At 37.1% G+C, this 27498-nt stretch overlaps 1 protein-coding gene across 5 annotated transcripts in view; it reads left to right on the forward strand.

Annotated features, from left to right (window-relative positions):
- CDK14 (cyclin dependent kinase 14) overlaps positions 1-27498 on the forward strand; it is a 306835-nt gene that overhangs the window by 125577 nt on the left and 153760 nt on the right. For all 5 annotated transcript variants that reach the window (XM_052696727.1, XM_052696729.1, XM_052696730.1 and 2 more), the window contains 2 exons: positions 11186-11248; positions 24913-25036. In XM_052696727.1, coding sequence (XP_052552687.1) covers positions 11186-11248; positions 24913-25036 — 187 coding nt within the window. The remainder of the gene's footprint in view (positions 1-11185; positions 11249-24912; positions 25037-27498) is intronic.

Raw genomic sequence — 27498 nt, forward strand, 5'->3', positions numbered from 1 at the left:
CTTTCATGTATGAATGGAAAATGTTGTGTTGTTGTGTGGTTTCTTTGTTTTTTGTTTTTGTTTTTTTTGAAGTTAATTGTACTGATGTGTGCTAAATAGAACCTGAAAAAAATGTGAAGTTTTGATACATTTTTCATATGCTATTTAAAATCGTAATGGCTTCCAAACGGAAGCCATTTCAGTTTTCCAAACTGAAAAAGGGATTTGCTGAAGGCTGTTCACGTAAGTTTAGTTCCCCGTATCCCCAGGTTGTATGGCAAGTGGCACTGATGTGGTCAATGTTGCCAAGGGAAATTAAGAATTTTACAGACAGGATCTCAGACCTTTTTACAGACATCTCTGAAGATGAGCACACATCTCTTTCTACCACAATTGTCAGTGGCTGATACTATTTGATTCCTGACTTTTTTATTTAAAAACAGTTGTGTTTAGCAGAAATTTCAATTCCTGAAAGGCAATGCAAACCAATGATATTGCAACTGGCTTGTTAGAATGATAATGACATCTTTAATGTTATGTGTAATTATGTAAGCATATTGTTATCCATAAATGAATTGGTAACATGTCCTATTCCTGGCTTATAACAGTGAGCTTGTATAGCAATACTTTACATTATGCTTTCAATATTTATGAACTAGATTATAAATGAGAACAAATACATTTATAACTGGAAGTATGAGTAATGAGTAATATTATTTCTGCCTCAACAGTAAAAAAGAAAAAGCCTCCAGACTAATCTAGTAATGTAATTTAGAACCAAACACTTTCAATTACCTTGCCTATTTTAATCTTTCTGTATGCTTTTCCTTTTTAAAGATTACTTTATATTAAAGAAGAAAGCTTAATTCTCATTGCTTGATTACCACAACTAAAATAACTTGTTATAGGAGCGTCTTAATGAAGTAAACCAACTACATTTTCCTCCTATTTCCTGTAAGAAAAGATGCAAGTTTTTCATTTTAGTGTTGATTGAAAAATCTGCTTTACACTCTTTATTGCAATTAAGTATCACAGAGTTGAAGTTCTGAGATGTGAGATTTTGATTTTGACATGGGATGTCTTAGAGAAGTGTTATGTAAGAGAATTGTCAACACTTACTATCTAAAAGGATTAAAAAAAAATTTGCATTGAAAATGTTGAGTTTCTTATCTGTTAATAATGTGGATCAAAGCACATCATTGCTCTTCTGTTTAATTTATTAGTGAAAATATACTGAATCTATAGGTAGGATGGACTTGGTGGTATGTAAAAATAGTGTTGTGAAGAACATAGGAGAGAGCATGGAAAGCCTGTAGAGTCTCAGAGCTGCTTTAATTTCAGCTTAGCTCCCCTATTTTGATGTGAGTGAAACATTGGGCCATTTTCTTCCCTTTTGAGGTCAAGGTGTGTGTCAAACCAGGGGGTTCTTGCAGTGATCTTTGTCCAGCTCAGGAAAGGAGCAGAGTTTTTGAGGACTCCCAGGCATGATAACAGTGAATTTGATAGTTTCCACTTTCCTTAACCATTCCCCTGTTTCTTAAACCCCTGCCTCATTACCCAGGTTTGCCTCAAGTTGTACTATTTAAATTGCAGTCAATAAGACAACAGAATAAAGGAGCAAAGAGAAAGGAAATCCTGTACTTTTAAGAACAGGCTGAAGGGGAATTCTGCTCTTGGGAAAGCTTTGTTTTTCAATTTTTAATGAGCAAATTGGAGATGGGAAATGCTAATGTCCAAGTGTAAGTTGAAAATGCAAAGTCAGCCTCAGGAGACAGGGATTCAGAAGGGATTTGAGAAGGAAATTGCTTGCTGCTTTGGTGTCTGGTAGAGACTGCCAGGCTCTGGAATCAGCAGGGAAGAAGGAATGAAAAAATCTATTTTTAAAGCTCAGCTATTCCTGCTAGGTGAAGGAGGCCTGGTGAGAGGCTCACACAGGCATAGTGCGAGGAGAAATGTTACTCTGTTTTACTTTGAAGGTCTCACAAGTATACGCAGACCTCATCCGAAGATTAATCAAAACTGTCAGTCTAACAAACTGGGAGGTTTTGCCTATCTAAGTATCTACTCTTTGTACCATTTACCAATGTTTTTTATAACCTTATAATCAAATGTGTAGTTTTGCAATGTGCTTTCCAACATTTGGTTGTTCTTTTAGTTAAGTAGTAAGAGATGTATTCAATATAGAGTGTTAAAAAGCCTGGAACAACAAAAAAAAGCATAAGTAATACCAAAGTTGAGCAGGTGAATGAAATGGTAGAAACAAGGAAGATATTCTATGTAGGAAACAAGGAAGATATTCTATGTAATGTTCTACTCAGTACAGGTAAGGCCACCAGCCTTGGATATACAAGAAAATATAAATCAACTGGTGGATGCCCAATCCCTGGAGACTTTCAAGGTGAGGGCTGGATCAGGCCTTAGGCAACCTGATCTAGCTGTGCATGTCCCTGTTTATTGCTGAGGTCTAGATTACCTTTAAAGGTCCCTTCCAATTTTAAGAATTCTATAATTCTATAAATCAACTGGAAAGCTGAGGGGGAAAAAGCAACCATTCAGAATGAATGGCTTATGAGGAGAAGTCACAGTATGGCTGTTTGGGGGGCGAGGTGGAAGGATGAGATAGTTGAAAACCATTGAATAAATCATAACGACAGAGACCTATTTCCATGCCAATGGTAAAGAGAATAAAAAAATCAAATGACCTAAGATTGTGGTAAGGAAGAGTGCGATTAAACTATAAAACTCTTTAATGATAAGGGTAATAAAGCACTGAAAAAGATATTATGGAGTGATGGTTTCTCTATGACTGGCAATTTTAGTTTTAGGGTTTTTTTTAATTGGTAATTTCTATGTAGGTTGCTTGAAAGTAATGCCTCCTATTTGTTTCCATGGAAACTACAACGTTTAGAAAGAGCACAACAACACTATTTGATAGAGCAAATTCTCAGCTACGGAACACTGCTTTTCAACAGTGTCAATACCTTTAGCTGTGTATTTTTGATGGCAGTGAACAAGAGCTGCATCAGGAGGGGTGACCAACTGTCGCTATTGTCACTACTGAAATGTACCACTCACTGCTTCACTGTGCTCACATCCACTGTTTGGTCTCCAGAAATATTCTGCAATGATGAATGTCAGTAGGTGCATTTTTTTCCATGTGGAGGAATTCAGTGACATCATTGCTTCATGTGCACTTCCACAGCAGGTACCATTTTACCAGACTGCCCCTCTGCTGCCATCTGTCACACTGCAACAAAATGTAATGTAGTACTGGTGGGAAGGTTCAGTCTCTACTGCCATATTACCAACATCCATCTCTGACATTATGGGACAACATCATAACATTGGAGGCATTACTTGAAGAATAGCCCTTGTATAAATACAGATTTCTGCTCAACTCTACCAAAAGTAATATTTGTCATCTTTTAATGTCAGTAATAAACTGGCTTTGTCGTGTTCCCTCTGAGGTGAAAACTGACAGTGTCTCAACTTAGAGACTGTCCAATCTAGTTAAACTATGTTCTCTTGCTCTTTGATAATGTGTGTTATAATTGCTGTTTAATTTCTCTAACAATGAAATACTCTGATTTACTTGGTGCAGATTAGGGGGAGAAGGCAAAAACAGTTGGAGAGTGATGACTGTAAATCTTAAAAATAGATTTTCACTTCTCAATTAGCATTATGCATCTTTGTACCATTTTAGTACTATTAGTAAAAAATGAAGATCTGAGACATTGTTGGAAACAGAAACTTGGGGTGAGCATTTCTGGCAAAGTAATTATATTTTTAAAAAACCTTGGAATCGGGATAAAGATATTAATAATTGCAGTTATCTTTATAAAATGGCTGTAGTTTTATGATATTAAAAAATAGTGTGTAATCAAGAATTTAGTTTGAATAATAGACAGATGCAACAATTGAAAGTAAAAACAGTTCTGATTGTTTATTCTTGTCTTACTGTTTAGAGTATAGAAGGTATAATCCATAGTAGCACTGTTATTCTTTTCACATCTTAGGTCTGTACTGCAATTTTTCCCGTAAAATTTTTATTAATTGTGTTTAAAATAATAAATAAAATTTATTAATTTTATATATGGACAGTTAGGATTGGGAGGCATGGCTGAAAATAAACCACTCAGCCAATGTGGAGAGAGGTCTGCCGGGAGGATGCTGAAGCTTTTAGTGAAAGTGTTTGCACTGTTCTTTCCTGCTGTGAAGGTAGCAACTATCTTTATCTTAATCTACTGTAGCAGACTCATCTTGTGCTGGTGTGTCTAGCCTACTATTGTGACCACACTTGTTTTTGTACCTGGTGTTCTGTTATGGCTGTTTGTGTCTCATCAGCACTCAGCTGTGTGTGGTCTGCTTTACATGGTCCTGGGGTGATCTCTGTCCCCATCAGCTTGGGGCTGTCTGTCATACTCCAACGAGAAACTTTCTGTATCTTCAAAAGTGATGGTGATAACTATTATTGTATTTGTGGAGTTAGTTGACATAGGGAGTATAAGTCAGTGCTGTGTGAAACCTAAAGATTAAGCAAATTAAAGAAAGACTGTACACATTTAACTCCGCATGTGCATTGCAGGTTGCTCAGTTTGTAAAAGTTGTCCCAACATGTTGACTTTATGGACTGTAATTCCATCACAGTTTAAACTAGGTGATGATCTGCTGCTGCATTTTGGTCATAGTAAACAGAAATTCTTACTGATTTGTGAGATGTGATTTTTTTTTTTTTCCTTAAAATAATCAAGTTAAGTGTTTGCTGTCTCTTCAGCCTGCTTCACGTGGAAAGCAAGTTTGATACTGTTATTAAGGTGGACACAGAATAAGAATAAAGAAGAGGCATCTGAAGAAAACTGAATTTTGCTAAAACCATTGTGGTTTGCTTGCCAACTCTTTGCAAGCAGTGTGTACTACCCATCTGAGTCTCAGACCAGGTTGTTCTGTATGCAGTGAGCAAAGACTTGGTATCAATAAATATATAATTATGTAATACCACCCATACAACTGTGTTTTCCCTTTTTTCTCTGGGATTTTCAGGTAGGTTTGTTTATGTATCATGTACTCCCAAGCCTCCCAGCCTCCTTTTCTATATAGAAATGTTCGTGTATTTTCATATATTTGCCTTTATTGGCCATGTGACAGTGATCCAAGTCACTGGAAACATCTGTTAGCAAAATTGTTTTCATTAAAGATGTCTTGTTTTTGTTTTCTTTTTTATATTTTTTCTTGAATCCCTAATATAAGTCCTTCCCTCGCTACTTAAGCCAGCTGCTGCTATTGCCTTCTGCTGTTTTTCTGGAAGTTGCTCAGTTATGGCTTATAGGGCACTCTATGTGAGCATGGCTAACGCTGTGTGTTCTCATAAGGGGAAAAGCCTGAATTGTAGAAAGTCACAGAAATATATGGAAATGAAGGTCTGCGACATTTTTGAAAACACCAGAAGTATTGAACTGTTGTGCAGTAATCTGCAGAACGCTTTGGCTAGAGGATACATTCAATTTAAATGGAATTAACTTCTCTTTGTTCTGTTGTCACATCAAATATTACCACTGCCTGTGTTTTTATTGGTAAATTGCATTATCAGTTTGAGAATTTGTCGGTGACAAAAGGGGCAGTATTTTAGTCAGTGAAACTGCTAGGGCATGAATAATTTGTTCTCTCCTTTTAACAGAAAAGAATGGCTTGCAACAGTCTTGCTGCCCAAGTGAAACAATACAATCTGTCTGCTGCATGATGTCATTGCCAGAAGCCAAATAGTGCAGTTTTTGTTTTAATGGAAGGGTTCTTTCACATTGCTGGTTTTACATGATGGGAATGTGGTTGGAAATGCTTCCTGTTCCGTTCACAAGCCCCGGGCTCTGCATGCATTTCAGCTTCAAAAATGACAGCTGAAACCAATTAGGCAGAATTATGGGACAGCTAAGTCACATGTAGATTTATCATCACAGAGGATGAGGAGGGAAAGAGAATGTATTGCATGGAAAATAGAAATGGCTAGTTTAATTAGAAGAGAGTGACGGTCAAATTATTATGAAAAAGGGCAGTGGAAGTAGAGCCCATTTCATGTCATTGGCAGTGCCTTTAAAAGTAGACATCCTGCTATTTGTCTGAACACATTTTGTGTAGGTTAGCAGAGCCTCTGATTTCTGAGCAAGAGAGCTGAGCAAAATATTTGACATTCAAGTGAAGCACGGAGCATATCTGAGGACATTTGTAGGTTGTGGTTTCTCATTTATTCATAATTGGAATTCTTTCTTCAACGGGAGTCTGTATCGTCAACATTTGTTTCTTTTTTCCTTTTTTTTTTTTCTCCTGTTTACAGACTCTCTTTCTTCCAGAAATAAAATGCAATGTATGTAAACCTTGGTTCAGCTGTATAAATATCAGCCTGGGTCCTTTTCCCCTCAGCAGACAATTATACACAGTATGGTCACAAGCATACACATGCTTGTCTGCTAACCTAAAACAGAGCCTTACTGAGCAGAAATGACCTGCAGACTTATACACTGTCATGAATCTACAGCAAAACTCGAATACGTTTCTTCATGTGAACCGAAACACAGAATTTATTGGGAGAAAAATATTTGAAATTTATGGAGATTGGAGTAGGTCAGAAGCAGGCATTGACTGATGTACTTCTACACAGAGTTTAGAAACAGAAGAATGGAAATAGCGTGCTGTAGTGGTAGTTTTCTATTCCTTCTCTTCTAGTCCCTAACTAGAATTCACGATGCCCATCCAGGGATGATCCTGGGACTTGCAGAGTTTTCTGGTGGAAGTCCAGTTACTTGCTATGTTCACTGAGGTAAGGGTTTGTGTTTTATATAGCTGAGAGAAGGTAGCACAAAGACTTGATGGAGCCTACCTCAAGGACATGCAGCTACATGTGCCAGAACCCCAAATTCAAATTGCATCTCTGGAGCAATGCTCTTCTGGTCTAATTTAGCAAAATACATCTGCTTGAAGAAATCTGATGCTAACAATATTGATCGGTTAATTTGCCTCAGAAAAATTTTCATTTGTACCTAAGAACTTTTTCTTTGAAGTTTCACTGTCTCAGAAACTTCACTTTAGTCTTTCACAACTCTTAATGATGTAGATTGCATCCCCAGAGCCAGTGGAATTGCTTCTGTGGGAGGCATTGGTGGGAGGAGGTCGAATTGCTTACTTAAACCATAACAGATTTTGCACAAAGTGTAGTGTTAAGTGGCAAAGTCAAATTCTTAAAATTAATGGGTGCCAATAGAAGGATTGCCTGTGAGATCTCTTTTGGGCATCCTTGGAAGAGCCTATTGTGCAGATCTGCAGAGGAATGTGCAGTGGAGTTATGACCTGGTGTTTATTGCACTTCTCTCTCTCTCTCTTTTTTTTTTTTTTTTTTTTTTTTTGTGATGCCACAATGGAAATCCTCATCATAACCAGAGTTTTTTGCTGTCATTGCAAGTTTGCATTACATTTCAGAAATAGTAGACTTCTTCTATTCTGTATGAGATTCTGTCTCCCTTGCAAAGTGTCACATGCTCACCTGTAACAAAAGTCAGTCAAAAGAGAGAAGGCCAAATACTCTGAAAGTTGAAAACCAAAGTGCTTTTATTGACTTCCCTAAATCAGTGCTCCTGCAGACTCTTTTCTCTGTGCTTCAATTCCCTACCTGATAAAAAGGAATAATGTCACATCTCCCCTGAATTGCTCTCAAAATCATTTATGTTTGTGAAGCATGTGAATAGCATAGCAATAAACAGGGCAGGAAAGCCTATGAGATTAATATTTCTGCCTTCATGTAGTACATAAGTCGGAGACTGCAAGCTGTGTGAGAAAGGAACGGAGAAAAAAACAACCCACCACAAAACCAGAACAGCTGTTCTGTAATCAAATACTCCTAATTCTGCTCAATGAGTGTGTCTCATCCTGCAAGGAGGAAAGCATGCAGTCACATCAGGCATTTGTAAAGTTATCACAGTGTCAATTCATTGAGCAAACAAATGAAGGGTTGGATAAACACTATTAATCATGGAGTTTCCTTGCTTTTGAGTTCTTCACAATGGAAGCTTGATTTATCTCTGTTCAGTTCTATGTAGCTGAGATAAACAGATGACTGCTAACATGCTATTTGTACATATACCTGTGGGTAGGTTAGTGGAATTTTAAGAGCAGGAAAGATGAGATTTTTAATTTATCTGAAATATCAAATAATCTGTCAGTGTGGAATTACCTGTGGTAATTTGTCTGTGTTGAGGGCTTACAGTGCAACTGACAGAGCTGTTAGAAGCTATAGCTTGAAGCAGAACTGGCCTAGCCAGATCAGCTAGGGATTGGAATGTGTGAGACAGGCATTGCCAATTACTGGGGAGTCCATAATGCATTCCTAGTGTATCCTGCTTACCTGTAAGGCATCCTCGCCTCGGAGATACTGGAGAGAGTCAAAGGTGTTTGGTTCATTTGTTTTCTTCTTTATTACCTCACTTCAGCATAGTTTTGTGTTATAACAAATACATAATTCTGTCCTGAATTTTCTTTTAGAGAGTATGTTTAATTAGACCAGAGTGCTAGCCACAGCAAACCCTTACAGGTGGTGTGTCATGCTGTATCTGCAGCCACTGTTCCACTTGGCAAAGCGTGTTGCCTTCTGACTTGAAATATAGTAAGAGAGGAAAAATATAGTCTTCTATATGGTGTCACAGATACACAGGGAATGCCATTAGAAAAGTACTTTTGCCCAGTTTTCTCTGTTTCCTTTTCTCATGCTTTCCTGAATGTTGCATTTGTGGCTTCATCTGCACTGCCAGCCGAGCACACAAGCACTGGAGCAGGCACTTGCCTGCCATGAGAAAACGGTTTAGAAGTAGCTCTCTGCTGTGCTGTCAGCTTTCCTGGCTGTACTATTTAATTCAATGCATTGAGCCCCTACCTTGGGAAAAGAATAGCAGCTGATGTTGTGTTGTCCCACTATCTTCTTTTTTTTAAGTGAGGAACAACTTACTATAATTTTATGACCTTCTTTCCTGGTTGGTTACATAGTGTTTCGTTGCTTTTATCAAAAAGATTAACTTATTCTCAAGAGAAGTTCTTGAAAGATTTAACACAAAATACTTTGCATTTCTGTTTACAGTGTGAATGAAGATCTAGAGGTTTCTCTATGTATGTAGCTTGTGAGAAGGGGAAAAACAGATGCCAAAAGGCTGCTGCAGTTGCTGCTCACTGACTGTTAGTTTTCAAGGATTCTCTAGAAGTTGTTGCATGTATGAAATTTGCAATAGATACCAATAATCAGTTTTTGCAGGAGAGCTACTGATGCAAGTTATACATGTTACTGATGCTGGTTGTTCTGGTCCTTGGAATAGGAAGAAGTAGTGAATGATACATAACACAAATCGTAGTTTTGTGTTTGTGTTTGGTCATAGTTGATGATGTGTGGAGGAAAAGTATCCAGATGGTAACTGAAATGTAAGTGGAAAAAAATGGGTTTATTGTTGCAAATGTATTGGAAATAAAACAATTTGTGTAACTAGTGATGTGACTGAAGAGCAGGGTCTTAGAAAGCTCTTAGGGTTTTTTGTTTGTTTGTTTTTTTATATGACAGGGTTAACAGGTGACTTTTTTATTTTCCTTACTGTTGATAATAGTAACACAAAACAAAGTTGTCTGATGTGCTGATGAGTATTGAAGGATGATATCTGGTCCATTGTGGCACAGCTTATTGATACAGTTGCAGAAAACTAAATGGGAACCGCTGTATGGACAGTAAATATTCACTAACTTGGGTATGTTCTTCGGTTTCTTTGTAAATGTGTTCACTAATTTTACAGTGGTAACTGTGAGCTGAAGTATGTATTACTGCAGCTTGTGTTTTGGAGGAAGTTCTGTTCTGTGATACTTGTGGTGGTGCATCTGTTTGACTGTGAGATTTGCGTGGCTTGCGTTGGGACTCAAGCAGTGTCCTGCATTGAAGACATTTGCTATCTTGAAACCAAGGAAGAACAACCAAAAAAGGTGTGATAGTGCACATCACACCATTGCAACATTTATTCCACGTGTGCATTGCATTGCCATCATTTTTGAAGATGATACGCAGTTGTGGTCAGCGTTGTTCTTGCATCATAGCAGATGTAAATTTCCCTATGTATCCATCTGACGATTCTCCAAAAGAGCACCGTGCTGCACAGAGAAACTGCTTTAATCTGTGGAAGGCAGTTTTTATCCAAAACTCTCACCTTCAGACTTCCCCTATTTATCTGGTCTGTACTGGATGTGAGGCAGGCATCACCAAGCAGCTTTTCAAGGAATGCTGGATGATTTTTACCAGATGTGCTCTGAAACCAGATGTAGAAGTCAGAGTGGTTATGGTGGTTATTCCAGTGCATATTTTTGCTTTGTTTATTCTGAATGTAATTCCAGAAGCTGAGTTGTGCAAACAAATCAGAGAAACAAAATGCCACTTTGCTGAGAGTGTGCTGCTGATTGGTAGGAAAGTGAGGAAATGAAAGAAAAGGAATTCAGAGAAAATAATGTTTTCATAGTAAAAATAATAAGTATCCATTAGTAAACAGTAAGCATTATACCAATGAATAGCATTAATCAATACACTGCTGGTCTCCTTATTTTCTAAAAGATTTTATGGTGTATTTGCAGGAAAAATATGCAACTGTGAAGTGAAAATGTAGTGTTCAAGTCTTCAGTGAGGAACTTTGCTAAAGCTTCTGTAATTAATAGCTGTACATGTGTATATGTATACCATGGGCTTCTTTTTGAGCTGAAAAGTGTTATCAAATACTCTGACATGCTATGCCTTTTAATTTTATTTTCTAAATCATTAAACCATTCTTAACCTAAAATTATATTTAGAAGGCAAAGTTTTAATGAATGAGTAGCATTTGAGGTTCTGCCTTAGTTTCTTCCTTTTCCCCTGTATGTTAACTGTATGGTATTGACAGTGATATGGTCATACAAACTATAAAATGATGCTGAAATTCAAATAATTCATTTACCATATGCACGACATTGGAAACAAATTCAATTTGCATTAATTGAATATTCCTATCAGTCAGGTTAAGATTATTAAAAAAATAATAGCCTAAAGGTACGTGTGTGTGTGTGAAAAATCTCCTTATTTTCCATTTCTTCTCTCCACTCTGAAGTAGGAGGATATTTATTATTGTAGTCATACAGATATTAATACACCTTTTTCCATCTGGCTTTCTTTTAGCACACTGATTTATGTCAGTACATGGACAAACACCCTGGAGGGCTTCATCCAGAAAATGTGAAGGTAAGAGTCAAAAAGAGGACACGATTGACAAGTACAGTAATGATAAATGTATGTATAAACTCCTGCTTCTGTTGAAGCTAATTGCTAGCTAAAGGGAAAATGATTGGCATTTGAAGTGTATATATATATATATACATGTACATACATATGCATACATATATATATACATATATAGTAAAGATATTTGAACTTTCCTCTAAAAAGAACTTCTGTAATCTCTGAAATTGATTCCAAGACAGAAGGCATGAGTAAATAGTGTTACAGTGTTGGTAATCCCTCTCTTCCATTCAAGGGTTTGCTCTTAGGACAAGACAATATGGCCATAAAACTCCCAAGTAAAAATGTTGTAGGTTCCAGAGAGGTACCTCAATGTAAGGTTATGGTGTCTGAGGGGACTGTAACAAGTTATTAGCTGATTGTATTGCTTTTTGTTTGAACATATAAAATCCTTTAGCCCCTTCATTCTGACCAGGCATTTTCGTAGCTGATCTCACTGTTTTTCATTTTTCTGTTCTAAGGTAGATATTAAGAATCATTGTGCAGCAAGGGGTGTTATTAGCAGGATTTACTGGATAAATAGATTGGGAGAGGCTTGATTCGATTGCCTTCTGGGTATTAAGCCAAATTATTTTAGCATTAAAGGGAAGCCAGTCAGACAGGCAAAGGGTGTCTCGTGCATGTAGACTGCACAGATAGTTGTTACACTTGTCTTGCACTTTGACATCATTCCCATTGTTGTTCTTTGGAAGTGCTTAAATCTTTTCTTTTCATGCTGAGACTTTTACTCGGTGTCTTGTTTCCCAAACACAGAAATTGAGAAATTCATGGAAAAATAAGTATATTTTTTCCTGGAAAATTCAAAAGACCTGTTTGGTTTAAGGAAACAAAATATTTCAGATGAGGCAATAAATTATTTTTTGCAATAGCTGATCACTGTTATACATCATACCATTATATAAAATGGATTAATTTTCTGACATCTTTTACTGAAAAGTGACATGTGCAGTATATTGAATTAAATGAAAACAACTGCTGTCAAAAAAGAAAATAAGTTCTTTCTTGTTCTACATATTTGGCCAAAATGAAATAAACAGATTTCCTTTTGAAAATAAGTGGTATGCATGCTGCAAGCATTGTAGCATACTTGTAACCTGTGACTGTCACTCAGACATTTTGGCAGGGTGGACAGGAAAGGTCTTTCAGAAGGCACTGCCTTTACAGTCCCTCTCTGAGTGCAGCCCTGGAATGTGGGCCATGTGGGAGCTCTTCCTCACAGCTTTTGAGCTTCTTCACTGATGAGTTTCAGAAGCTTTATTTCACGTGCTGAATGTGTTTCTTGATACAGTGACTTTGTGCTTCATCTCCCTATGTGGAAAGCTGAACGTTCTGCCCTGTGAGCTTTGGGATAAACTACAACTCATTTTGAAAGTCCCTTATGCTGCTTCAACCTCATAGGAATACTGCAAGGCTGCAGCACTGGATCACCTGAGTCCTACTATGTAGCAGTCATTGTAGCTTTAATTGCTCCCCACTGTGAGGAGATTGGAATTCACATAATTCTACCTTTTCTTGACAGTATCAGGGCCCAGTGAGCTTTTGTTGGAGGAGGACAGGCGTACATGGATAATTAGGCTTGCTAATGCATTACTCCACTAAATCTTGAGTTACCTGTCTTCTGAAGCAGATTTATCGCAGAAACCATATATAAATGTTGAGGCAGGCGGAAGGCTTAGCAGGAAAGCTTTGCTATTTAGTTGGCTAGATGCCCTGGGGGCATTGCTAAGTGCTGGGTGAGTTGTGAAGGGAGCTGCAGCAGAAGCTTTTTCCTCTCAAAGCTTGCTGCATATATTCCTTCAGCGGCCTTTACAATGTAGGAGCAGTGTTCAGCAACACTTTTCAGAGTTAATAGGAAATATTTCTTTAAGTAGCTAAGTCTGATGTACTGCTAGTTCCTTTTTTTTCTTTTTTCTTTTTTCTTTTTTTATAAATTAAATCCAAATGGATTATTAATAGAAAACAAACTGGAGAAAGAGGGAAAAAACATGGGAAAGTTGGAGCAGATGGAACTGTCTTTCTGCCATAAATGTCCTTTTGGACAATTACAATTACTTTTTCTTCTCTTAGACAATATTAATGAAAATTGATTGTTGAATCTATTAGCAGGCCAGCAGCGAAAGCTAGCCTTAATTTAAAGCAGTACTAAAACCTGGCATGGTGATTTGAGCTCCTACCATTCTAACACTGAATCAGTCTGACTGGGGTTTCAGTGGATTCTTTACCTGTTCTGAATTGTGAGGCAAAGAAAACTGCTCAGCCAAATGCAAGGCTTTCTTCAGCAAGGAGGACAGGCTGTGCAGAGCAAGAAACTCAGTCCCAAAGGCAAGCAATTCCCAGGCCACAGCCAGCCTGCAAATTATAAGCTGACATTGCTCTTTACTTGCAGAGGGATATGATGGTTACTGCATAATATCTTAATGCTTTGTTGCACAGTACTCAATTTGTTAATGTACATAATCACTACTCTGAGGCTTTGTCACCTATTTTGATTCTAGCTTCTGGACGCAGTTGTCCATCCAGAATTATAGCTGATATTCAAGGGTTGAACTGAGCTGTGTTAATTAGTCTTCTCTCCCTGCCAGCTCTTTCTTGTTACAGTTTTAGAATTTAGACATTGTTTGTTCTGAATTGCTGGCTATGTTATCTCCAAATCCATTTTTAAAAACTTCCACTTGAGCAATTATATCCCAGAAGCAACAAATTAGTCTTGGCTCTCTGGGGCTAACCTGTGGGATTAAGCCATTGATGCTCTCCTTGTGTGACCAAAGGCCCCCTGCCTTTTAATTTTGTTCTGGAGGAGGCTACAGCCTACTAATGGATGTTTCTGTCTGGCTTGCTGCCATCTGTTATAAATACAAAACCAGGTAATCTTTCTTCTTCCAAAAATACTGTACATTAGTTTCTATAAATCAGGACTTTGTGGGAATGCAGAAGCAGAGCCATTATTTACTTATGTTTTGGTTTCTGTGGAACATATTAATCCTAATTACATTTCTGAGTTTTCACCATACTTACAAGCTAAAACAATGCCGTTCCCTCAGGCTTACTTTTAGATGAAGAACTGTAAATAAAACAAAATCCAAATTACTTTGATGGACATACATCCTGCTGTCCCCTTGGGTGTTGTGTTTGACATTGCCTTTCTTTGTGGTTTAGGATAGGATTTTTGCTGTCACTTAGATATCTTAAGTAAAGAATTAACAGAATATTACAAGTACATGGAAATATGAAGAAGAATGTCTGTCTCCATTCGTAGTTGTAAAAGTCTTGGGATAAGTGCAAGCAAACAAAAAATATTGCTTTGTTGTTTTTTTAGCATTTTTAGTGATATGTACATATTCACATATAGTGATTTCAGAGTTTTTTACTCCTTGTGTTGGAGGCTCAAGTCTTAAAAAAAAATATATCAGTTTTTAAACTCTTCAAAGAGTTTGTGTGTGAAATTTCATTATCTCATATTGTTTTTAATGCACCCATTCCTGAGAAAGTTTAACCAAGAATCTTGCCATCCAGAAGGACCTAGACAAGCTTGATCAGCTGGCCCAGTAGAACCTCATGAGGTTTAACAAATCCCAGTGCAAAGTCTTCCATCTGAGTCATGGCAACCCCACTATCAGTACAAACTGGGGGATAAAAGGATAGAGCACAGCCCTGCCAAAAAGGACTTGGGAGTACTGGCGGATGAGCCAGCACTGTGTTCTCGCAGCCCAGAAAGCCAACCATATCCTGGGCTGCATTAAAAGAAGTGTGGCCAGCAGTGTGAGGGAGTTGATTCTGCCCCTCTGCTCTGTGCTGTGAGACCTCACCTGAGTGCTGCTTCCATGTGTGGAGTCCTCAGTACAGGAGAGATGTGGATCTGTTGGAGGGAGATGTAGGCACATCCAGAGGAAGGCCACAAAAATGATCCAAGGGATGGAACACCTCCCCTGTGAGGACAGGCTGAGAAATGGGGCTGTGCAGCCTGGAGAAGAAAACACTCTGGGGAGACGTGAGAGCAGCCTTTTAGTATCTGAAGGGGAACTGTAAGAAAGAAGAGGGCAGGCTCTTTAACAGGGTCTGTTGTGATAGGAGAGGACAAATTATTTAAAATTAAAAGGGAGGAGATTGTGCTTGGATAAAAAGAAAATGTTTTTATGATAAGGGTGCTGAAACACTGGCACAAGGTTGCCTGTAAAGGTGCTGGATGTCCCTGGATGTTCTTAGAGGTGTTCAAAGTCAAACTGAATTAGGCTCTGAGCAGCCTGATCCAGCTGTAGGTGTCCCTGTTCATTGTGTGGGAGTTGGAAGTAGATGACCTTTAAAAGTCCCTTCCAACTCAAACGATTCATGATTTTATAATCTTATATATTATTATATATAATATATATTATATATATATTATATAATATATATATTATTATATATATATATTATAAATTATAAAAGAGTGATTTCAATCTATAAATTCTCCAAAGACTGTTACTTCCAAATGTACAATTGTGTACAATGTTGGTAGGTAACAAGCTTGCGTATCTACTGTTTTTTTATAACTATATGTGAATATACTGTGGATGGTATTACAACTGGAGATGAGGAAAGAAAAAAGCTAATCATGAAATAAGTTCTTGTTTAATAGGCACAGTCTTATCTTTTTTCTCTGGTTTTGAAGATATCTTTTTCAGTTTTTCCAAAACTGAAGGCAGGCAAATATCCTAAGTATATGCCCCCAAGTATAAGTTATGCCCTGTTCTGCGTCTACTGGAAGGTTCTGATGCAGCCTGGGTGGAGCATAGAAGTGTGTGCTGTGTGGAGCTACCAAGATTCAAAGTGTGACTGTGGCAGACTGAGGAACAGGACTTATTCCTGACTTCTTACAATTCACGCTTCTTGGACTCTTGAAATATCTGGATTTCTTTTTACAGCATAAGCTCAGATGATCACGGTAGGGAGCTGAGTCTGCAAATTCCTTTTTGTGTTGAGCTACATTTTGATTTGTGCCTCTTTTGGTCTGGTACAGGGCTACCTCCCCACCATTTTGATGTATCTTTTTGGTTCTCCCAAATCTTTGATTGCAGCTGTCTACAGGCGGTTCTTGTTTTGTAAACTTACAATTTAATTTTTAAATATCTACTTTTGGCACTCCAGCACATCCCATGAAAATGTATCACGCTGCTAAAACTGTTCTTAACCTTCCTTTTACCTTTGAAATAATAGAGCTATTTAACTGCATTTTTTACTCCATATTATTGCATTCCCAGTCACATTTTATTTTTATCTGTACTTAAAATCATTTTTCCATTTTGATTCATTTATTTTATAGCTGAGTTCATTTTCTCTAAAATTACTATTATTCCTATTATTGGTGGAACAAGTGGAGCACAGGTTCACATCTGTCATGCCTGCACTGCCTCTTTGTATTCCTTCCCTTAAAATAAATGAAAGCTGGTTTGCTTCTTAATTAGTGATGCTGCATTGAAATAGCTGTAGTCTTTTGAGAAAAGCAAAAAGAGTGGTTTTCTCTTTTTTTTTTTCTCTGTTCACACTGTTGGAGGTAATATTGGTTTTTGTGAGCATATAACTTCAAAAGAAAAACATACCTGACAAAATAAAGTCACTTGCCTCTTACCCACTGTTCCTCAATCTGTGCAACACCAGCGTGAATGACAGTGTGCTTGTCAACCAGACAAAAACTGTCTCCATCTCTTAAAATCACTTGCTAAATCTTTTACTTCAGGCAACTTGGAAGGCTCCTATCATCTATTGTGACTATAGGGAGCAGGAGCTTCCAGTTTGTTCGTCTTCCATCTAATATTGCTGCTCTAATTTGTTCCTCTCCCTGGGCAGCTTTTCTGTTTCCAGGGCCAAAAAGCAATAAGGGAAATAAGCAGGCTACTGCTGATGAACTTTGCATGCAGGGAGCAAGAGTATTCAGCTTTCTCCCAGGAGTGCTTGACTTCTGCTCTTACCCTTCTCAATTCTGAGTCTTCCTTGCTCCCAGGAAGTGAGATGCAGCAAACTTCCATGTAAAAATGATGGACATTTTTTTTTAAACAAAAGCAAAATCTCAACCCCTATCTACAACCTTTGGAAAATACTGTATCACTCTAAGACTGAAGTTCTAAGTCAGAGAAAATTGTTGACTCTCGAGGTGGCATTATATATTTGGCAAAGTACGGGGTGGAATTCAGTACTGAGTTTCCAGGGACAACACTGTAATCTCTAGTACAAATATGTTCAAATTTCACACACACACACAAAAATATCTAGTTTCAGTATTACATCTTTTACCATAAAAAAAAAAAAAAGATGATGAATAAGATGAAAAGAAAGAAAAGTAACGAATGGGAACTATTGAAACATTATCTAGTGCAATAACATTTTTCCATGCCAAGTGCTCAAGAAGTGATCAGTGCCATAAGTTAACAAAAATGAAAAAAAAAACCTAAATCAAATATGCCAAAAATACTGGATTTATTAAACTAAAGTTTTATTACTGGCCTCCTAAACAAGATGAAATGCAGAGTGAATTGAACAGAGTGAATTCACATAACTGAAATACAGTTATGTGATGTTATCAGAAATCTCAGGCTTTCTTTGGCATTTGAGTCTTTTGCAGCATTCATTTATTTCTCTTCATACAGCAGGTCTATGAACATTGTCCTTAATTAATGATTGCAGTTTTTAGAGTAGAATCTGATCTTGACAGTTGAATAATTTTGTCATTTAATGACTAATGTGAAAATTAATAATTCAAGTCAAAGTCATAGAGCAGTTATCTTATGTCTTCTGTAAACGTAAATATTTATAAATAACCTGATTGCTGTTGTAGAATAACCTGAAGCACAAAGGATAGGGAAACATTTGGAATCTGGAAGGATAGATTAGGTAGTTTATATCCAAGCTACACAAGGCTTACTGAGTTGGAAATGCAGTTGCTGAAACTTTGGCAGTAGCAGAGCATTACATATTGGGTATTGCTAGTCAGAAACTGCTTTTGAGATTCGTAATACAGAAAACATACGTTTGTTAGTAAAGCACAGTATTTGAAAAGAATGATTATTTTTTTTTCTGGGTTTTGGTAGTGACCTCACTGTGGTGCTTCTGTTTCCTTTCCATCATATGATTGTGTTCTGATGCCCTCTGGGGGGCAGGGGGCGAGAATGTGTTGAAGCACATGGCCTGTCCTGTGTCTCTGTGGGACAAATGTGGGACAAATGATGTTGGAGAAGATGTGACATGTGAGTTCCTTTCTGTAACTAGTGGTGTCTGATTGCCACAGACTTAGATACACAGGAACTGGACAATGAAACTATGATATTATATCTGGCTACAGTGAAATTTTGTATCTTGTTTCACCTATCTCATTAACTCACTGGAATCTGGTGAAAGCACCCTTTTTACTCTGAAATGAATGTCTGTTATGGTGCTCCTTTTCATTTTAGTGGTCATTACTGGAAGCAAAGCAAACAAACGTGATCCTTTTTAAATTTCTCTCCTGCATGCTGAAATTAGTGATGTTGCTGATGTAGAGCTGAATAAAAAATGTATTCTAACAGATATGCTAAGTAGGAAGCAAGGCTATTTAATGTGGTTGAGAAGTTGCTATTTTTCATTCCTCATCCACTGAACAAGCAGGTGTACAGCAGGCAGAATAATGTTATGCTAAATTAAGGTTGTCTTTTACACATGGCATTGAGAATTGATTATTTAAATTAGACTTTTTAGTTATCAGACGTTAAATATGGCACCAGCATTTCACTCAACTTTATGTCAGTCTTGTCACTTAAAGTAATGATTTGATAATATGCACAACTGTGAATAGTAAACACAGAATCTTTATCAGTGTGTTAAAATTCATGCTAGAAGAATGTAATTTTTACATTTACTACAGTGAGAAATATGTGCAAACCCCGAATCAAACTGAATGTATGCATGTATAATGTTTTGTCTATATGTGCAATGTATGATGCACATGGTTCACATATGGCAAAAAAAAAAAAAAAAAAAAAAAAAAAAAGAATATTGCAGGGCTGACGAAAACATTTTCCTGTGCATCTAAAATTGGTGAGAAACCAATTGCAACCCCAGCCTAGTTCAGCATGGGAATGAAAGGGAGAACAGGTGATTTATAGGATTTTTTTTTTTTTTGCTTTTGCCATTCAGGAGTAAGGATTTGGAATAATCTTCCACTTATTGAACATTAGTAGACTGTAACTGATTATAAGGGAGCGTCTTTATACTCAATTAAACACACCTTTCTCATTGCATGGCTATAGTTGAACCCAGAGGGGAGAAAAAATGATTAAAGGAACATCAAAGAGAATAGAAGTTAGCCAATTAACACTTTCCAGTCTCTTTCCCGTTCGGTTCTGCAGCTAGGAAGTGGAAAAAATCTGTATTTTTAGGATCTTTTTAAAGATAAATTATATGGTTTGCGTTCCCAGTGGCTGTATCGTTATACATTTCTTTGTGGAATTGTCTTTGGAAGACTTTTGTGTAAGGAAGGCAAGAACAAGTTAGAAGCCTTTAAAAGTGATTTTTGGACAGAAGTATTTTAAAATTCTTCTTGAGAGAATTTGATTTGAGGAAGGTCAAAGAGGAGTTATTATATAAAGCTTATTATATAAAGCTTTTATTATATAAAGCTGCTTATGATCATGATTCAAATAGCTAACAATTTTTTTATTCAGATAAGATCATTTATTCCTCAGGACTCAAATTCATCTCAAGTCAACACTTTATTCCTGGAATTTCTTCACCTGACTGCAAGAGAGTCTATGAAGCTTTGACCTAAAAAATTAGGTATTTCCCCAGGACATTCTTAGAAGTGAAAACTTGTGTTTAATTTTGTGAGTATTATCCTGGTTAGAAGGAGATAAAAGAATAGCAAAACCAGCAGTGGTTAAATATCATACATGTTCAGCTTTTGGCACATTAGCCGAAGTCACACTGATATTTCTCATTGTCTCAGTGTTAATAAATATTACCAGGTAGGTTTTTCATATGCTAATGGCTTAAGACAACTAGATCAAAAATTCCCAAACCATGTAGTAAACCAAAACCTAGCTGAGCACAGTGTTTAGTCGAGTTTGTTTCTAAGGTTGTGTGATTGTACTGCATGGGAGAAGTATGATGTTTGCAAGCATAAGGTGTCCTGAGTTGGGTTACTTTTATTGGCATTGTCAGATTTCATGGCTTATTAAGACTGAATATAATATTGATTGATGCCAAATGCACACAAGAGAATTCAAATGATTATGTGATACCCAGCTGGTGTGCATTAATACATACAGCAAGCAGGAGCATTGTGTTATCAGTGATGATAGAGCTTGTGCAGTATTGTGTATTATTTTTTGAAAGTAGCTATGTTAATACAGTGATGTGAGTTTGCTAAAGGATTGGCACATTAATCTACTTTTACTTCAGCTTTCTTCTGACCCACTGATGTGAACTTAAGGTCCAGCTTAGCTCAGCTCCATTTCTGTTTTCTTGCTACAAAGATTTCTGTGCATTTTCTATAGACTAAAAGGTTTCATTTATTTTCTACTTTTGTATCTAGGGCCAGGTTCTTTATTTTTGCAATAAAGCATGGGGTAAGGGAGTTCAAATGCTAGCTTCATTCAGAAATCACTCCATGTCATCAGTAAAAGACAATTCCTCTCTTTAAAAAATCCCCCGCAGGCCTCTGGGGCAGCATCTTTACTATCATTGAGATCCTTGATGCCTCAGCAGACACTGTTGAAATTATGCATTTTCTGGAGGATCTGTTTGGCAATGTTGTGAATTATTTCCTGCTTTTCACTTACTTCAACATGCTTTGCCAGAAACTCTCTTTACCATCTCTGGGAATGGAAAGCAATTATGTGCCCTCATCTGGGCAAGCTCTACACAGATCATCTGTATGTGGTCATCCCCCTTTATCATTATACTTTTCAGAGCTATCTGAGACTAAGTCAGAAAGCATTAACTCCCAGCAGTCTTACCCTGTAGGTGTGCTTTGGATAGCCTGTGTTAATGCTTAGTTTATGTGTTCATTTGGATGAGAAGAACTCGAGATCCTATGTGACTTTCAGGGGCCAACAAGATAGTAAAGCATTTTGCTGTGCATGAGCTATCTTGCAGCTGTACAGTGGTCTAGCTTGTACGCCTGCCCAGACTCACAAAAACACCACGAAAGCAGGGCTGTAAAGCCAAGCAGCTGGCAAGTCTCTCAAAATATTTAATTGGCTTGAACAGGCATTTGGTCAAAAGTTACGTGTAGCTCAAGTGGCCACCAGGACATACACCCTAAAACTAGGTTAATTTGTTATAGATGCCAGTAATTTTGTGTCATGGATAATTTTCTCTTGTAAGTTTTAAAGTGTGCTAATAATCTTTTAATATCACAGTCTATAAACTCCAGATTGGCTTTGACCTGCGTGCATTTTTCTCACTGCGACAATGAAAATTCTTCTTCAGAACATGTAGCTCAGATTAAAGTGAAAACTCAGTGTAATTTTTTAGGCTGAAAAAGCTCGTTTGTTTGTTTGTTTTTTTACCAGGTATCCTAAATAAGCAAGGCCTGAAACCCAAATTATATATATGCGTTTTTTGTATGAATATGAAAGCTGTTGAGCGTCCTAGCACAAGATTAAATCTTCCCAAAAGCCTTATTTCTATAGACTTATCCTGCTTCTGTTTTCTTTCTCTTCCAGTTTTCATCACAACAACCCTTATCATTTTATGAGTCTCTCATTTTATCACTGTATCTCCATTGTTAGTAATAAACAGCAAACAGTACACAAGTAATGTCCCAATTTTTCTATTACAGGTTATTTGAAGGCTATATAGCTTTGTTTACAGCAGTGGAAATTTTAAAGCTAGTAACATTCAAGCTCAAGAGCCACAAATCTCTTCTGTATAATTTCTCCTCTCACAAAAAGCCCGTTGACATAAAGTTGATATTGGCGTGACTTTTTTTACAGTTGTCTTTTGGTCTAGAGGGCTGTAGTCCTATGGTGGCTGAGCCTTCAGCAGAGTTGACAGGAGATGTTAGTTGAGGAACCTGTTCACAGCCCCCACAGAAGCCCCAGGCTGAGGTTTCAGTGCTGTCAGAGTTGAACAAGATGGAGGAAGTTGAGCAAAGAACAGGTTAAATGAGCATTTGACAGTGGTTTTGGGGGCATGCTGATTTCAGGTCAACTGTATATGCATATAAGAGGTAAAGGTACCTAATTTGGAATTAATTTCTGTTCTTATGAAAATAACACAGATAGCTTTGAAGGGAAGCAGAGAGGTTTCTCATACCAAGCTTTCCTTGAATGCAGTGGAGATTACTTGCCTAAAAGGTGTTTCCAGAGGCATGAGAAACAATTCTTTCCAATTCATTTGTTCTTCTCTTTGAGTGGGTAGCAATTGGAAACACAGTCTTTTCTGCTGTTCTCCCTTTCCAGGCAGTCCCAGTCCCAAAGGACACACAGTTTGCAGAATACTGCCAAGAGTTAGGCTCATATTTTCACTTAAATCTTCTCACGTTTCATAAAACCAAAGTAAAACACCACTGAGGGGGAAAAGAGAAGACAGCGAAAACTTGGCAAAGTTTACCCTGTAATGAGTTCAGGGAGATTTTTCCCTTTCTCTCTTATGATCTTCATCCAAAGAGGAAACAATTCATATAGTGTATGGGACTGAGTTAATTGACTTCTGTGAAAGTACTTCACAAGAACGACGTGTCCAGAAGTTTGGAATAAGCTCATATTCCAGTGTTGTCCTCAAGAGTGTATGTTTGTGCTGGTTGGCTGCAAAATTACTGTTTTTTTTCTTAGTACAGTGTGTCATGTCAAATCACTTGACTCTCTGCATTAAAGCCAAATGAAAAGCCACACTAGTTAATACACTTTAATTATAAAGACCATAATGCTGTGAGATAATGTGCCGTTTGACATTTCTTTGCATATTTAAAAATAATAGTTGAAGTTTAACACAATTGAGTTGGTTTAGCAAAATGGCTATTTACCATATATTTTATTTAAAAAGTATTTGAAAGTGATGTAATAGAATTTATTTTTTAAGGCTGTCATGAAAGCCATTTCTTCTTCCTGCCCTTAAGATAGATTTTGTGCACTATGAATTCCATTTTAACCACAATTCTAAAAAGGAATGTGCATGTTATGTATGACTTTCCTGCTATTCTTTCTTTTATTTCTGTCTTTTGCTGTTAAGTTTCCTCAGCACATTGTTAGACCCAGCTCTGGCAAGAAAGTGATTGATATGGCTCTTTGCGCCCTGGCTAAATAGCTGAACATACAGTTATTGTGTCTGCACTTGGAGAAAAAAAAAAAGAAATGCAATTAAATTCATCTCAACTTCAGTAACATGACATTTCTGTTTCTTTCATGTCAGCCTTTATTCTCTTCTATAATCAGATTTTGTAACCCCTTCTATAATGTCTCCTCACTTCAGCAGTCACTAAATAGGATGCTTGTGTTGCAAGTTAATTAGAGATTCTCATGCATGCGGGTTGACTTTCCTCGAATCTTTGGTGTGGATTTCACAGGAGAGCACATTTCACCAGCCAGTGAGCTGTGGGTCACAAGGTCCATATCCACTCTTGAATATCCCATCTTTTTGGTATTAGACATGCTTGTTCTGTTTCCACTTGGAAACTGTATTCCTTTGACTACATCAGGCAATAGGAATTATCTGTGTAATTTTTCAATAAATTTCAATACATTTTTCAGAGTGCAAAGAAAGCTCCTAGGAAGCAATTCTTCACCCTCTGTATTGACAGAAGTCTGCTAGGATAAGATTTACGACCTTTTCCATCAGACACCACTAGAATGCAGGAGGGTGATGGGAGAGAAGATGAAAAGGGGAGGACAAAAGTTCTCCATCTTTTTTGTCTTTGCTTATAATTGTAAATTTCAAAAATATACAGCATTAATACTTAGCTCTAGGGATACATTTGTAGAGCATAGCGAAGGGTTAAAAAAAATCCTTGGGGAATGAGTTGGGTTTTATCTAAATCTACTTCAAAAACTTTTATAAGTGTAATTAAAAAGTCATCTTTAGGCTTGTTAAGAATTACTATTTCTTTATGAAATGTACCTAAATAACTCCCATAAAAAGCTTTAAAGAGGGAAACCTCCCCTACTTGGGGATTTGCTTGGGTACACAGGCATTATTGTTATACAATTAATTTCTTTGTTTTAGCTTCAGTGTTCCATCCCCCAGCCTTATCTCCCCACTCCTATCCGCCCCATACTGTTGTTTCCTATAATTAGAGAAGATACACATCTGTCTTCAGGCTACCACCTAATCTCTAAGGCCATATGGGTAAATGGAATATAATTATAATTTGGTAGGAACTGAGCCTTCTGCACATGGTTATATTGTTCTTGTTCTTTTTAACGTAGGCAAGTAGAATCTATAATATAGCAGGGCTTGAAAAATGAGGTTAGTCCTTGCAAAGTACATACCTTTTAGATGGACATTTCATGTGTTAAATTGGGGTGGGAATTACACAGTTTGGGAGGAGTTCTAACACAATGTTACCACAATATGCAAGCATCCTGCATACTGTGAAGCAATCATCTGTGGTTATATGCAAAATATTAACAGAGGTCATTTTTTGTCCCCCTCTTTTTCAGTTATTTTTATTTCAGTTGCTGCGAGGACTGTCTTACATCCACCAGCGTTACATTTTGCACAGGGACCTGAAACCACAGAATCTTCTGATCAGTGACACGGGGGAGTTAAAGCTGGCAGACTTTGGTAGGCAAGCAGTTAATTACAAGTCTCTTATAATGTTGTAGGAATGTCAGACAGATGGTTCCATTGATTTCTCTTTCCCCCCACCCTATTCCTTAGACACACGTTCTTTATTGTAGATAATTGCACATTTTTCTCCTGAGCGAAGAAATTGATTATGGTCAACAAAATGCTTGATTAAAAGGGAGCAAATGAAAAACAAATATATACTCCAGTTCTCACCAGAAAAATAATGCTGGTAATAGTTCGGTTTTTCTTCCTGTGAGACCTCTGAATTAGAATTCAGAACCTTTGAAAAGGAGAGATGAAGAAAGAGGGAGCAAGAGTTGAGGAAATACAGAATATGTGAAGAACGCAAGCACTTGATACAAGCAGCTTTAGGGTTGTGGAGATCTGGAAGTAGGAGTAACTTTTATAAAATGATGATTGATTGAAAGAGAATGAAGGATATAAGAATATTTATTCTTTCTAAAGATGAAAGGAAACTAAGATCATCTGGACTGCTTTCAGTATCCATTCTTAGTCCCTTCTGGGGAGTATATATATGAAGTAGGAGTATGTATGTGGAGTATAAAGGCATGGGAAATTGTCCACTGAAAGATTGCCCTTTTTGTCTTTATAAATGTATTTTAAAGTACTTTCTAGATGGATGCTCTGGAGCAGTACTCTTTCTTACAAAAATGATTGTGAGATGTGGAACATGACAGTGTAATTCTTTAGTGGTTTTCACAACATGTAGGAACTTGTCTTTTTCCTGTAGGTCAACTTTTCATTTACTGATTCCAACAGAACTTCTGATATGAGCTGAAAATGTGGCCTATCAGCTTTTTTGAAATGTCTTTTATTTTTATGACCGCTATCCACATCAGGCTTCACATTTCATTCACCAGCAGTAATGAGGAAGCCTTATGTGCTAATTGGCAATTTCACTGTTGATGTAGTCATGCTTTTTGTCTTTTAATTAGTATTACTCCAATTAACAGTTTGGTATGTATTTGCAGTGCTGGAGAAGGGAAGGAGGTTCAGGTAGACATGCTCCACAACTTGATTGGCCTGTAGATTGTGAGGTGGTTAAAGAAAGAGCACTAAATTAAAAAAATATATATCTATTTTTTCACATGGTTTTCTGTTACTGTTTCTCACAACTTGGAAGATACCAAAAGCTTCTTAAATGTTTTAAATAAGCTTTCCCACATCTTTTATTCTTAAATTAATGCAGCATATGAATTGTGAGAGTGTTTTTGATTGTAGCAGAAGTATAAATTAATTCTCTGTTGCAGGTGTTGTGCTGTTTGTTTGAAATGGCTAGTTTTTTTTTTAATGTCATTTATATCTGCAATACACTGTGCAGTTATCTGGAATATCCCCGAATATATCTATATTATAAATTCTTTAAGATGTTACTGTGATGGTCCTCCAATTTGGAGGATACTGGGAAATCTGTTGATAATCTTGCAGTCTCTTTTGTTATTTTGAGTGCTTCATATGATCATATGATGCTTTGTATTTTATTTTATTTTATTTCTTTCTTTTCTTTATTTTCCCCCTGAAGCTGTATGTCCAATTTGAAGCTTTTTAAAAAGAAAAGTCCATTCCAGAAGAATAACTATTTAAAAAAATATCCCCTAGAAAATAATCTGCTATAATAAGTTAGTCACGATAATAAGAAGTAATAAAATAATCATCTATCAGATACAGATATAGTCAAATCCATTGTAACTTTGCATTCACTTTTTGTTTCTCTGGTTGTAGTCTCTCTTGAGCTTGAAACCCATGTTAGGTTGGTTAGTAAATGTATATAATGACACTGATTCTCATCTTAGACTGCAAGGCATTGCTATGTACTCAGTAATATAAAGGTAAAACAGTCCCACCTTGATTAAATTCGTTGGGTAAGTACTGCTCCATTTGTAGTATAATGAAGTTCCTCTCAAGCAACTTGTCTGATAAGACACATCAGAGTAACCAGTCTTAGGTCTTCACGTTTTGTTATAATGTTTAGTGAAATCTCTGGATTTCACTATTAAAAATTAAGAGAAAATTAGAAGTTTGAAAAAGTCAGTGGCCTCTGCTAAATTCCACAGTAGCCTTGGGCAAAGTTCAGTAGCCTCTGTTTTTTGGTTGTGGGCAGGGAGCCTACTGACTTTTCAGCCGCGTTCTTAAGAAAACAAACTAAAAGCCTCTCACCAGCACTTCTAAGCAATTTGTTGGAAATGTGAGCTGATCAGTGCAGTGTCCAGCTCAGATGCACAATTGATTGTTCTCTGGGTGTGCAGGCTGTTGTGGCTAGCAAAACAGAAGAAAGACTGGGGTGTTTGTTCTGCTTTGTCTGCTTTCACCCCATTGTAGTAGGAAATAGAACTGTCTTTTTTTGCCTCAGTGCAACACGAGGCCACATGTGCCTTCAGTGACACCAAAGGCAAGATTTTCTCAGCTTTGTATTGGCAGAAATTAAAGGTTGACAA

The sequence above is a fragment of the Tympanuchus pallidicinctus genome, unplaced genomic scaffold (genome assembly GCF_026119805.1).
Source record: "Tympanuchus pallidicinctus isolate F22 unplaced genomic scaffold, pur_lepc_1.0 scaffold3, whole genome shotgun sequence".
NCBI classification, from domain to species: Eukaryota; Metazoa; Chordata; class Aves; order Galliformes; family Phasianidae; genus Tympanuchus; species Tympanuchus pallidicinctus.